This window comes from Crocodylus porosus, unplaced genomic scaffold (assembly GCF_001723895.1).
Source record: "Crocodylus porosus isolate Cpor-Errol unplaced genomic scaffold, CroPor_comp1, whole genome shotgun sequence".
NCBI classification, from domain to species: Eukaryota; Metazoa; Chordata; order Crocodylia; family Crocodylidae; genus Crocodylus; species Crocodylus porosus.
In genome coordinates this window covers 54,291,512-54,304,675 of record NW_017728907.1, presented here as the reverse complement: position 1 = coordinate 54,304,675, position 13,164 = coordinate 54,291,512, and the positions used below count along the sequence as shown (strand labels likewise).

At 45.9% G+C, this 13,164-nt stretch overlaps 1 protein-coding gene across 1 annotated transcript in view; it reads right to left on the bottom strand.

Moving 5' to 3' along the window:
• Window positions 1-7,565: 7,565 nt before the first annotated feature.
• Window positions 7,566-13,164, bottom strand: part of DMRTB1 (DMRT like family B with proline rich C-terminal 1) — a 14,653-nt gene continuing 9,054 nt past the window's right edge. Inside the window, exon 4 of the mRNA XM_019531455.1 lies at window positions 7,566-7,798. Within this exon, the coding sequence (XP_019387000.1) occupies window positions 7,695-7,798 (104 nt within the window). The 3' untranslated portion in view covers window positions 7,566-7,694. The remainder of the gene's footprint in view (window positions 7,799-13,164) is intronic.

Here is a 13,164-nt window from a genome sequence, read left to right as displayed (position 1 = left end):
TGTTAGGAAGTTCAGGAGGTCAGTTTTCCAGTGCAGGGCAATAGAAGATAGATAAGCCATGTATTTCAGAGCTTGAATTAAAACACCAGCAGGAGATGCCAGCTTTGGTTGTGGACCCCAGGCCACACAACCAGAAAGTCATAGCTGAAGTTCTGTTTTTCCCCTTCTCCCATTGCAACGCAGGATCCACTCTGGAGAGCCGGTGGTGTTTGCTTCCAGAGACTCCTAGAGCAGGGGTGGGCAAATGTGGCCTAAAAAATTTAGAAAATTAATATTAATCTGCCCTGGGTGCCTGTCGTGTGGCCCTCGATGGCTTGCTGAAACTCAGTAAGTGGCCCTCCATACAAAATAATTGCCCGCCCCTGTCCTAGAGACGTGGCACTGGTGGTGCACTCGAAAGGTCCAGGTCTCTGCTCACGGCCAGATCCTCCTTTTCTAAACCACTGCAGGCAGATGTTTAAATAAATACCTGTATGCCAGGGACACAAATCCCATAACCTCTCTGGGAATCTGTCCCAGTCTCATCCTTAGAAAGTTCTTCCTAATATCGCACCTCAATCTCCATTGCTGCAATTTAATTTTCTCAGTTTACAATGATCCTTCGGTGTTTCCCATTATATTTAATGGTCATCCGTCTGTCTGCTACCTTCCTAGGTTTATTTATGAAAAATCACTCTACTGGTTTGAAAAATGCAAGGACCAAAATAATAATAATAATAATAATAATTTGGAGGCAGAGAACTCAGTTGGTGGACTGCCTCTCCATGGGCTCCTCACCATTGCTTGGCAGCTTTCAGTGCCGGGTGCAATGAGCCTGGCGGAGCCGTATGTGAACGTCTGCAGTAAGAGTCCAGGCCCGCGACTGAAGGGCATAGGAACCGAAGAACGCATTTGAGCACGCTGCAACGATGCGAGAAAGGTGGTGAGGAAGGGAAGTTTGCATCTCCAAAACAGGGGTACATGTTGCTACATGAGACTTTTTAATGATATAATTGTGACCATATTTTTGAGACAAAAGAACATCAAAACTCTACATCTGCAATTTGCTCAGAACACACTTCCTAATGGGGAACAGAACCCGTCTTGAAAAAATGCACGGGTTCGCCCAAGAAATTCTACATGTGCTTGTTATTTAAACCAGATTCGGGGGGGGGGAACGACTCGAGTTGCATTGCCTTCCCCTTGTGCCCTGGGTACCTCAGAATACCCATAAGACATTCAGAGCTTGATGCTGATGATTGGTGTAAGTCAAGAAGATTGTGACTGAAATCAGCTGGTGCACGGGTGCAAAAACAGTGAGAGACCAGAATCAGGCCCTAATTAGGTCTGAAGTCCAATGCAACGAATAAGAGATTGTTACCCACCACGTGGCACAATCTAAAAGGTCGTTCCATTTTTTAAAGTGATTCTATTTCTATTATTACTCTAGTATGGATTATTCTGTTATTACTAAGAGATGCCTGACTACTAACGAAATATATAGATGATAACACAGGCTCCATCAGGTCTTCTTTATATCCTGTGTGTACCGCGTGGCCTGTACATATGGGAAGGATTGATCAAGTGATACCTCTCTCCTCACACCTCGTAACCTTATTGTGCCTTATAGGAGTCTTGTCTCTGTCGTCTTTTCTGCTGTAAATCCGGACTTCCCACAGTGTATGAACAGCCGTGGTCAGAGATCTAATCAGAAGAGCTGGGGTAGCTCAGTGGATTCTTATGGATAGTGAAGCCCTGGGAGAGTAACAAATCCTGCCCGTTTGAACCCAGAATATCTCCAAAATGAGGTGACTGTTCAAACACGTAGAGTTGCAGTGGATCTGCAACGGCACCCCGGAGAGCTCGACACAGCACCACGAAGGTTCAAGTGTTGACTTTCCCCTGCTTTGCACGTCTTTGTGTAGGCATCCACCCCCGAGCGCTGTGTGCACGTGACAATGGCAGCACGTTACATGCACTTGGGAATGATTTTGCAAAAGATGGCACGAAACAGCACAGAATCGATTCCTTATAAAGGATGGAGCTGGAGCTTGGACATGCGTGTGATTTCTAGTGACAAACATGTATTTGATTTTTTTTAATCCAATGCCAGAGGATTTTCCCGTGCCCAGAGGCTATGTGCTGGGTTCCCTGCTCTCCACACCGAAGCAAGGATGTTCCCAGTGTGAAAGGAAATGTGGGCTTGTGGTTTCCTTGAAGAAAACCCTAGCAGGGAAAGGACCAAAAGGGGACAACAAAGGAAAGCGGCATGGACAGCACAAGAAAAATCGATAGTTAAAATTAAAAAACTTTGACAATAGATTTAATGTTTAAAAGGTTAAGCGCTAGATCAGGGTCGGGCAATTATTTCGGGCGGGGGGCCGCTTACTGAGTCTTGGTAAGCCATCGAGGGCTGCATGACAGGCAGCCAACGGAGATAAATATTAATTTTCTAAATTTTTTAGGGGCCCCGCGGGCCAGATAGAATGGCCTGGCAGGCTGCATCCAGCCCCCAGGCCGCATTTTGCGCACCCCTGGACTAGATCTTAAAACCCCATCTCACATGGATGACCATTTATGTCCCTATATTCACATTTAAATGAACAGGACTACTTGTGCGAGTAAAGCACTCTTCTGGTGAGAACGAACTCCAGCAACCGGCCCTCTCTGTCAAAGCAGCCGCTCTAACGATGAGCCACGGTGAAGAAAGATATTTAGCGATGCCCTAACTTCAAGAATGAACTCAACAAAGTCCTCCTTTCAGTCCAGAGCCTTCTCTATCCGTTTTGGCAGGTGAAACACAGTCAAAGCTTTGTGCCTAGCGCTAATACTGGAGCAGTAAAATAGTGTTCAAAAATAGGAAAACCAGACCCATTTGCCGATGAAGAATGATTTAATTAAAGTTTCCACTGTTCCAAAGCAGGTATGTTTCACATCATAAAGAATCGCTGTCATGAGAATGATTTGTTTTAGGGGAAGAGAAATATTTTTTTCCAGCAAACTTGACTTTATTGGTAGGCGATTAAACATTTCGCTTTTTAACTGGATTACTGTTCACAATTAATTACTCACTAATGTGGAAAACCAGCTGCATTCTTGCTGGGCCTTCAGAATTTCACATAGGCCGTACGCAATGCCAAGAAGAAGAATACCCACTACATTCACATTTTTCGTTACCTGGGAAGAGTTAAGTTTTCCCCAGTCCAGTTAGTAGCAAACAAAAGCAGGCTTGAGTCCAGGAACAAAAGCTGACACTGTAAAACGTTACCATCTCACAGTCTGCTTTAAGACAGTGACAAATTATTTTTACATATGTTTGCAGAATGCAAATGCTATTTGACCTTTCCAGAAACCATTCGCATGTTTTTTTTATACTCTAAACCTCCCGTCGAAAATGTAGAAAATGCAAACCTACAATATACTGAGGTTTTGGGCAATGTCACAGACACCTTTGTACAAAACTTGGACCCCAGGCCTGATACCTAAAACTCACACGTGTCAGCTTTAGACTCTGGCAAATAGTTCTTCTAAACGCAGAGGCCCTCTTGTTAGTGTAAGAGTTTGAAAGACAGGGGCCTAACTTGAGCTGATTCCCTTCAGCATGCCAATGACGACTGTCCTTCTGCCATGGCTTCAATGCTAGAGACATAATGCGAGGGAACTGAAAGATGAAAAATCAAAAAAGCAAAATTTACAAAATGACATACAGAGAAATGTGCACTCGGGGGAGAAGCTGCCTCCGAAAAATGAATGGACTCGTAATGATTCTATTAGCGGTTCATGCGTGAACTCACCACCAAAGTCAATGGTAGCGGTGTGTACCAAAGGCTTGCAGGGGTCTTTTCCACAGTGCACCGTTCTAGTATTTTGAAGTTCTACTAATCTGAGCAACATCAGTGCAATTTCAGCTACAACAAAAAGCAATAAAAATCACAGACTTGAATATTTGAGTTGGAAGGGTCCAGCAATGACTTGTCTAATCTAAAACACTCCATCCTGCCGCAACAATTATCCTGAAGAATTATGGTGTTGGTTTTTTTAAAAGAAGTCAGCAGGCATCACAACCTTAAATAACTAAAAATATTGTCTACATTTACTTTGGGAGTGAAGTTATTTGGTTAGGACCCTCTAAGACCTGTATAAAAATACCAATTGTAATGAGCTGTGCATGCTTTTATTAAAGAGGGTCAGGTGAGACTGAAACAGAGGGCTAAAATAATACCATGACAACTCAAAATAATGCCCAGTCAGCTCAGTACAGACTGGCTGTGCCCCCTTGCTAACCTACGCTGCTTTTTTGTATAATGTTGAGCGCAAAGGAACTGCTGAATGCATTTCTGGACTGCATGATAAAATAAAGGGTTTTACTTAGATAATACAAAACCCATTGATTTGACTCTGTGCAAACATTTCCTAACTTCATAAATACCAGAAAATTCGTTTTTGAACAGGTCAAGAATGAAAAATGTCCCCCGGAAAGCAAATTTACCAAAAATTAAACACCTGATTTAGAATGGTAAAGGCCTGTCAGCCAGATGTTCCCTGTGTGTGGATAGACATAAAACCAAAGATAAATAGAGTGCTGAACTATTCGCACAAAAATAACTAGCAAAACTCACACGGCTGTCAAGGGGAGAACAGAGGAGCCCCATGCAACAAGACTTCTGATGCCATATTTGTTCTGATCCTAAGTTAACTCCGTATACAAGTCCAGCTCCCATTTCAAGCTTCAATTTTAGAAAAAACAGCTGGTTCCCTGAATATGATGATATTCTAAACCAGGGGTCTGCAACCTAGGAACCACAGCCTTATCTGGCCTGTGAAGTAGCAGGGAGGGGACAGTGAGAGCTTGGCCCGTCCTGTCCCCTTTCCCTGCCCTGCACCATGTCACTGACCCCCCCTAGAGCATCCACCTCTGCACCCATCCCTGCTGCTCTCTCTTGCCTCCTACACCAGACGCTGCTTATAGTTGGAGTCAAATTCGCACCCCCTTCTCCCCCCCACTCCCACTGGGGATAGGCGTTGGGGACAGGAACACATTGGGGTGCATGGTGCAGGCGGTGGCGCATGGGGGCGGTGGCAGCAAGGGAATGGGGTCTATGGAAGGGAGAACTATTGAAGGGATCAGTGGACCGTAGCAGCAAGGGGATCAGCAGGCCATGATTATAACTACTTTAAAAAGTTGCCACCCCTATTCTAAACTCACATATTCAGCGTTTCTGAGAGAATCAACCAAAAACAGGAGGGGAAAAGCCATGATTACAGCCTAACTGTCAGGGGCCTGAAAAGTCAACTCTGCATAAACCAAGTATGATTTCTAGTGTTCTTTTTGAGGAAAATAAGGCTGACTTTTAATCCTAAAAATACAGTATATCCAGCATACAGAATTGTGCCGAAGTGCGCTCTCAAATAGGGATGCATTTTCAGCTGATTTCAATGGAAACCGCAGGCCAGTCATTTCAAGCAGAGTTTTGACCAGTCGAGGCTGGATCACTGGGATCTGGCACAAGTTGCAGCAGGTAGTGGAGAAGCTTAATAGAAATCCAGCTCTCCTCCACTACTCGGAGGAAGCCGGAATCGAAAGTTTCCCCGATCGTGGTCAGCAGCATGCTTGTCGTGGCCAGGCAGAGAACTGGGCGGTCACGTGGCATGCTTACCTACTTGTTCCTCTCCGCTGCATTTATATTAGCAGAAAATATAAAATTGTTTCACATCTATCAGAGTCAAATCAATGCTTCCTATTAACTTCAGATGATGTCAGAGCAGGGCTAAACATGCTCTAATGTTTCATCACGTCTCTTTTGGCTATCACGACGAGGGATGTACAATCAAACCAATGGGGTATGTAGCCATGAGCGATTAGGGGCTAAAAGTAAGCGTTGCCAAAAGTGATGCAATGAGGAAAATCTCACTGGGACACAAGGTCAGGATTTAAACAGCCCAAGCAAAAGTCCCAAAACACAAATGGAAAGAAAACAGCAGCAGAAAATGAATACAAGGAGTGTCTTTTGCCCACCTGGAGGCAGATTCGGACACAAGTAGTAGAGACTGTTTGCAGTCATTGAAAAGAGTGTGCTGGAGTCTTCCTTGCGTTACAGTTTTAAAGCGATAAATGCAACAGGGAGAATAAGTCTGGAAAAATGAAAGTCACTTAAAATACTGCTCAACATCAGTGATGTATGTTAGGGTGGCTTGCATTGTTTTTGATGGGAGAGACTCAGGGCTGAGATGCGTTGCAAATCTGGTTCAAATTGTGCACTACAGCAAGTTAGTCTCCAATATAAACTTTGTAAATTTTTTTTTTACCTTCTCTTGGCAATCTAAAGTATACAGGCTCCATCTGTCACTCCCCAAACACCCTGGACAGGTGTCGTCCACCACCATAACGCAAAACCATTTGACCTGATAATTTACCCTACTTTTCAAAATGAAATGAGTTTGAACTGGAATTTAGCTTCTTTAATTCTTCAGCTTAGCAAAATATTGCTAATATTCATACCAAAAATAAGAAACAGAGCGAAGTGTGTTCACTTTGCCTTATTTTTCCACTTCTAAAATAGCATTCAGAAACTATTGAAGTAATAATCTTGAAGTCGAAATCACCTTCCGGGCTGGGGTGCCATATCGAATTGTTCTGAGAAATGTTTTGAAGTGGCCTGGATAAATTACACGAGCTTCAACAGTTAAAGATCAAATCAAAATTTAAATTTTAATGTTCTCATTTTATGCATCTTACTTTACTTATCAAAAACTATTATGCAAACATTAACAACCGATTTACTTAAAAACATTTTCTTAAGTAATATGGCAAGAGAAATACTTTTTTTTCAGTAGTATTCAAATATTATTGTCCTCATACGACAGTCTGTTCTATTTTGGTTGCTTATGATCAACACTGGTGTTCTGCTCCAGTTACAGCACATCCACTAATTTCTTCTATAGTGCAAAAGAAATTTCTAATTTATGTATGTTGGACTGCTGGCCCATGCGCCTTAAAAATCAACTTTGGTATTCAGCTTTGATTATTTGGGGTTATACAGCCTGGACCAGATGTGCACGGTGCCCAGGGCGCTCCAGTTCTGCAACACGTTCACAGTTTAAAGAGAAGGTGCCTCTTCAAGACAGCTGGGCCCAATGCTGAGGGGACACTAGATGTCTATCAAGAACAAAAAGAGACCCCCTCTTCCAATTTTCCTCCAAGCCCTCATAGACAAATGTCCCAAACCAAGTACTTTTCCTACATCTACGTCCCTGAACTCCAGTGTCTCAACAAAGTTGCACACGTCTGTCAGCAAAACGTCCCTTCCCTTGATTTTCCTGTTCTATGTCCCACGGCTGAACTGCTCCACAACACCGAGAACAAGCTTGTCTTTGTAAGAGACCTTCGAACAATGCAGAATTTGAATGCTGCCTGGACCGTACAGGGACAAGACTGGGCCTACTGTACTTAGGTCCACCACAAGACATCAAAAAGCAAGAGAAAGCTCAGGGAAGAACTCCAACTTCAAGAGCTGCAATTCTCCACTGCTCTCCTCTCGTTCTAGGAGGCACTAATTTGCTGCAACACAAAAAAAGCTGATAGCAGTGATGCTGGTAGTCCTAATGCGACTATAAAATAGGTGAATTCCCCTCTTCTAATCTCGCCCACAATTAACTGATGATCTTCCCTGTCAGGAAGAGTGTGATGGGTGCTACCCAGCTGTTCCCTGGAGCATTTACTGTTTGGAGTACACAGCATGATCTCCGTCCGTTTCCTCCTGAGAAGATGGCTGGTTGCATTCGCAGATCACTCCGGATTCCTGGCTATCAGGGAAGGCCGCTAGGACACAAAAGCAAGATATGAGGTTCTCGAGTTTCCAAACAAAGAATGGAGCTGAATACAATGCCATTCATGACAACTTTAGTTGTGACTGCCCATGCAAGATGACCTTTGTTACTCCAGCCCAGTCTTTTCTCCAAGTAGTCAAAGTTGCTTGACCTTTCTGAGGACTAAGGTCGCTGAAGTCGCATTTTGGGTTTCAAACAGCAGCTGACCTTGCCCCAGCCCTGGCTAAGGAAGCAAAGCAAACGTTTTTTAAAATGGCAGTTGCATCCTTGCCAAGTAGTCTGGAAAGTTAAGGCCATATGAAAATAAGGATGAAAAGACAATGTCTTTGTGACTTTACATAGAACAAGCCATGTTGCCTGTTCACCATCGTGCACATTTAAGGATGCCAAAGGTGCAAAAGTTTTGACCGCATCCACCAAGCACCTATCAAACTGGAGCTCCTTAATTCATCAAGTTTGTACGTGCTGTTATCCACTTTAAAGCGCCGTCATATCCACACAAAAGAGGAGTCTCTTTTCAATAACCCGTTCTTTCAACGAAAAATAACCCCACCACCACGTTCTGCCCTTGGTTACAACTGGTGGTGAACTGGCACCATTGCAGGCCAGCAAGACTTACCATGTGGTATTTGTTATGTCAAAAGGATGTCTATGACCTTGCTACAGAAATTATGACGTGGAATATTATGCCAGCATCTAACGTATAGATTTTAAGTCACCTTTATAAACCTAACTGGAAACGAATCCAAACATCATTCAGCTGCAAAATCAAAATCTATGTTGTTCCTGCAACCGTGGAAGCTTTTTCAGCTCTGAGTTGTGAGTTGCCTTGGATTTCCACCAAGGCAGAGGTTCAAAGACATATCCTTTCCCACCATGTTTTCTTTCTGCTGGCATTTTGTATATCAAAACTATAAAAAACTCCCTCGTTTCCTTAACTCCTTGTCTAATTTGATAAACCATCTATCAAATTAGACAAGGAGTTAAGGAAACAAGGGAGTTTTTAAGTACAAATCAGCAAAGGAAATCCTCATGAATTAAGAAGCCTCAATTTGACAGATGGTCAGTGAACTCCATCAAAGTCTTTCAGTACCCTGACTTCCTTGTTCTGATCTGAATCCAGTGGATCTGCCAGCAGATCTAGCAACGTCTGCTTGGTTGGTTTGACTTCGTTTTCTTCTAAGAAAAAAAACACAGCAAGATCTCACTGGACCTGTCCACAATGATATTTATCAGGTTTTTTTTACTTTCTTTCCTCAATATTTATTATTCTTTCCCCAGACTTGAAACAGGAGCAAAATGCTTGAAATGATGTCTAGATTTACATTACCTTATCATATTACCATACTTCTGTATCTCCTATTGAAATGCTAAACATAATACATACAAAAATATGCTCTGCTTTCCTCTATCACCAGTCCAGTTCACCCTCACTCTCTTGTAATGAAAGGAAAAGCACTGACCCTTTAATATCGATACCAAAAAGTCCTGTTCCTACACTCAGATATTGCTCTCAGGAACAGTTTCCTGATTCCTGCTGACTTCAGGGGCTAAGTACAGACAGTCAAAAAGCCCAAGGCTGAATCGATTCAATCTTCACAGGTTTCTCTAAGCTGCATAGATTGAACCAATAATGACGTGAACGGACATTCACATTTGAATCCAGAAAGGCAGCCAGATGCCTGAAGCAGCCTAGGCCAGAAGCCAAGGGTGCTAAAGCACGCCTCCCTGCGTGGTGGCCACTGCTGAGAGCACCCGAATGCAGCCGAGTGCCCGACTGTCCCCCACGGGCGGGAACAGTCCCTCCAGCCCAGTCAGCACCGGGCATCTGCCCACATGGGGGGGCTCCCCACGCCATGCCAAGCAGGGGTCTCCCACCCTGGTTAGGGTCCCCCAAGCCCTGCCAGAGGGGGAATTCCTCCCTCCGCATGGTCTGGCACTGGTTTAGCCCCCCCCCCTCACAGGTGCGGGGTGGACGTTCCCTGGCACCAGGGGCCCCGGCAGTGGACGTCAGCTGATATGGGGGGACCCCCACACCTCAGTAGGGGACCCCTGCCCTGGGCAAGGCCCCGGAGCCCTGCTGCCAGTGCAGGGGGGAGTTCCCCCCTCCCCCTCCTCAGTGCAGTCTAGCTCTGGCTTGCTTCCCTGCCCTTGCGCGCTTGTGGGGATGGGACTAAGGGGTGGGAGTGGGGAATTCCCCCTCTGCACCAGGGCCGGGGCTGGAAAATCCTGCCTGGGGCAGGGGATCCCCGCAGAGCACTGGCTCGGCCCCAGGCTGGAGGGACTGTGCCCGCCTCTACCTGCAGGAGTGAGGCTAAAAGCTGGGGCCAAACCATGCAGGCGCCCCGGGCACAGCGGTAGGGCTCAAGGAAACCTGCCCAGGGCAGGGGAACCCCTACTGAAGCATGGGGATCAAGGCTGGCCCTGGTCTGGAGGGACGGCTCCCACCTGCATGTCAGTGACTCACACGTGGGGAGCCCTCGCACACCAGGCACTGGGGCCGGGGCTGTGGACGGGGGCTCTTCCCTCGTCTCCCCCCTGCCCTGCCGAGCTGACGGGCACTGTGACAGCCTGGGGCGAGGCAGGGCTGGCCCTGCTCAGCTGGAGCAGAGAGTGTGGGCCAAGGCTAGCTGCCCACCCTGTGCGGGGGGTTTGTGGAAAAGGTGCAAAGCATCCTGGGATGCCGGGAAACTGTGAGTTAGCGTGAGTCAGGAGGGGATTTGGGACAGAAGATCAATAGACCGGTTTAACCTAAATCAGTTAAGTTTGATACTACATTAATCCAGGTCTATTTTAAACCAGTTTCAGCCATTTTGAATAGACTGAATGTCTATTCTATTACAGGCTTAAACCAGATTCTGATCACTTAAACCGGTTTATGTGTAATGTCTGTCACTAGATCAGGTGTGTTAGAGTCCCCCTCTACACATTACACTTAAGTCATGATTACCCACAGAATTACACCTTAACTTGTGACCCAGCTACACATCCAAGCAATTCACGGTGTGATAAAACAAGCAAGAAACTGCAAAGCTTTTCCCCAAAAAATGTGCAATAACTTTGCAGCTTGTTCTAACTATGCCATTAATTGAATGCGTGGCCCAGTGCTCCCCCCTGTGGCTAGGAGCCTCATCAGCTGAGGGACTTCCAGCCACAGGGCTGCGCGCCCTGCTGCCGGCCCGTGGCTGCCAAGGTTTGCAATGGTGGCAGTGTTGTCAGCTGCAGGGCTTGCAGCGGGGCGGCAGGGAGAACATTGTCCCCACGCTTTCCATGCTGCAAGCGCCGCAGCCAGTGTCACAGCAGAACTCACAATGGGGGCAGTAGGGAGAAAGTTGCCCCTGCTGCGAGACTCATGGGGTCTCGCTCCTAATTTGCAATGGCACAGGACTAGACAAGGAATCCCAATTCTAAGGTCAGCCCCCAGGTCCAATAGTATCCTTGCACTCTAGAAAGATTTGATTCTAGACCTGATCTCACCTCTCTCTACAACAAACCTGAACTGGAATATCTAATTTAGCCATCCCCAATCGCAGAGAAAATGAAGGTCCAAACTCCACTCTTTCAGGACATCCTTATTTTTGCTTATTGATACAAATGAAATGATGATGGTGTTTCCAGTAAAGAGACTATAACAAGCACAGTCACCCTTATTTGATTCAATGAGGCTAATGCACTCTTTAATGTACTCCGCATAATACAGAAGAGACAGAACTCTCCCAAGACGTGTGAATAGCAGATTATTTGTAAACTGTCCATCACAAGGACAAGGCATTTGAGCACATTCTTGTATTTCCCTCGTAAGAGAGAAATAATCAATATGTATATAAGTCTTTTCATCAACAATTTTGCATCAGCAAGGGCATTCATTTTCCTGGTACTAGTGGTTAATTCTCTGAGCAGTTCTTCCCTCTTGTGGTCACAAATGGCTATATTTCAATTTGTCAAACTAGTTACACATGCACAATCACTGTGAATATATATGAGACGTCTTCCAAACATGGGTTATGAGTTATGACAATGACTGAAAATGAAAGGTAAAACGTTATCCATATAGGAAATATATAATAGTGTGGGGACTGAGTCCTTTTGTCTAAAATACTGCTTCCACAACCTGGGCAGGTGATTTTTTTTTTACAGCTGGCTAAAATGCAAGATTTCTGTTTTGAAATACATTTATATATTTTTTAAAAGTTAGTTTGTGTGCTGTTCTGGAGAAAAGCACTTTGCTTTACATTTCCTGTGACCCAGAAATTCTGAACAAAGGTTTTGGGAACATCAATGTAGAACATTTTGAAATTAAATTTTCCCTGTCAGGATCTGCACCTGTTGTGTTGAGACTAATAATAGTTTCAGTTTAAAGGAGCAGTTGCTAAGGTTCCCAGGAGACCTGCAGACACCTCTGGACTTCTGGACTTCCCACCAGTTGGCTCCCTGGGCTGCCTGCCTCCTGCCATGGGGATGTCCTGGAGCCACCCACTCCTAAAATTCACCCCACGACTTCCAAGTCCTGAGGCTAGGCTCTGTTAGGCAACCTCATCCTGAAAGGCCTCATCAGCATCGGGTTTGACTGGATTTCCAAGTTCCTCACTGCAGAGCTAGGAATCAAGCTCTGGTTAGAGTTGGGGCTCCCAGGCCGTTCAGATGCCTGGAAACTCTGGCACAACGGGCATTTATAGCCATGGTCTGGGAGTCGGGGGGCTCCAAGAGCTGCTCTAATTAAAGCACCCGTAGCACCACATGTATCAGCATCCCAGATCGTCAAACAAGCTTTAGTTAAAGCGCTCCTGCCATCATTTTTCAGCATGGGGATGCTGATACACGTGATGCTGGAGTCTGATGAAGCAGAGTAATTACCACGCTCCAGCAGACTCAATTAATCAAAACGCACTTAGGGTTACCACATGTCCCAAACACGTCCTGTTTTTTGGACCCCTGTACTGCATCCAAGTGGGTTTTTAAAATAAGAGCAAATGTCCAGTTTTCTGCTCTCCTGGGCTGGCTGCTTGGGGCTGGGAGCAGCAGGCAAGGCGATTGGCTGTTGGGGGTCTGGTGCTCCCTGCATGGGATCCAGCAAGCCAGGTAAACAGAGAGAGAGAGAGAGAGAAAGCGTGTGCGTGAGCAATGCGGGAGCAGCTTGGGCAGCAGGGCTGGGGGGGCTGGGGTCTGCGGGTCAGGAGTGAGGGGCATCAGCAGGGCTGGGAGTGAGGGGCTGGGAGAAGGGCAGGGGTCTGTGGGTCAGGAGTGCACTAGCAGGGCTGGCCCAGGGGGCAGGGGCTGTAGGTTGGAAGTGAGGGGCACCGGCAGGGCTGGCAGGGAGGCAGGGGCTGCAGGTCAGGAGTGAGGGGCTGGCAGGGGGCA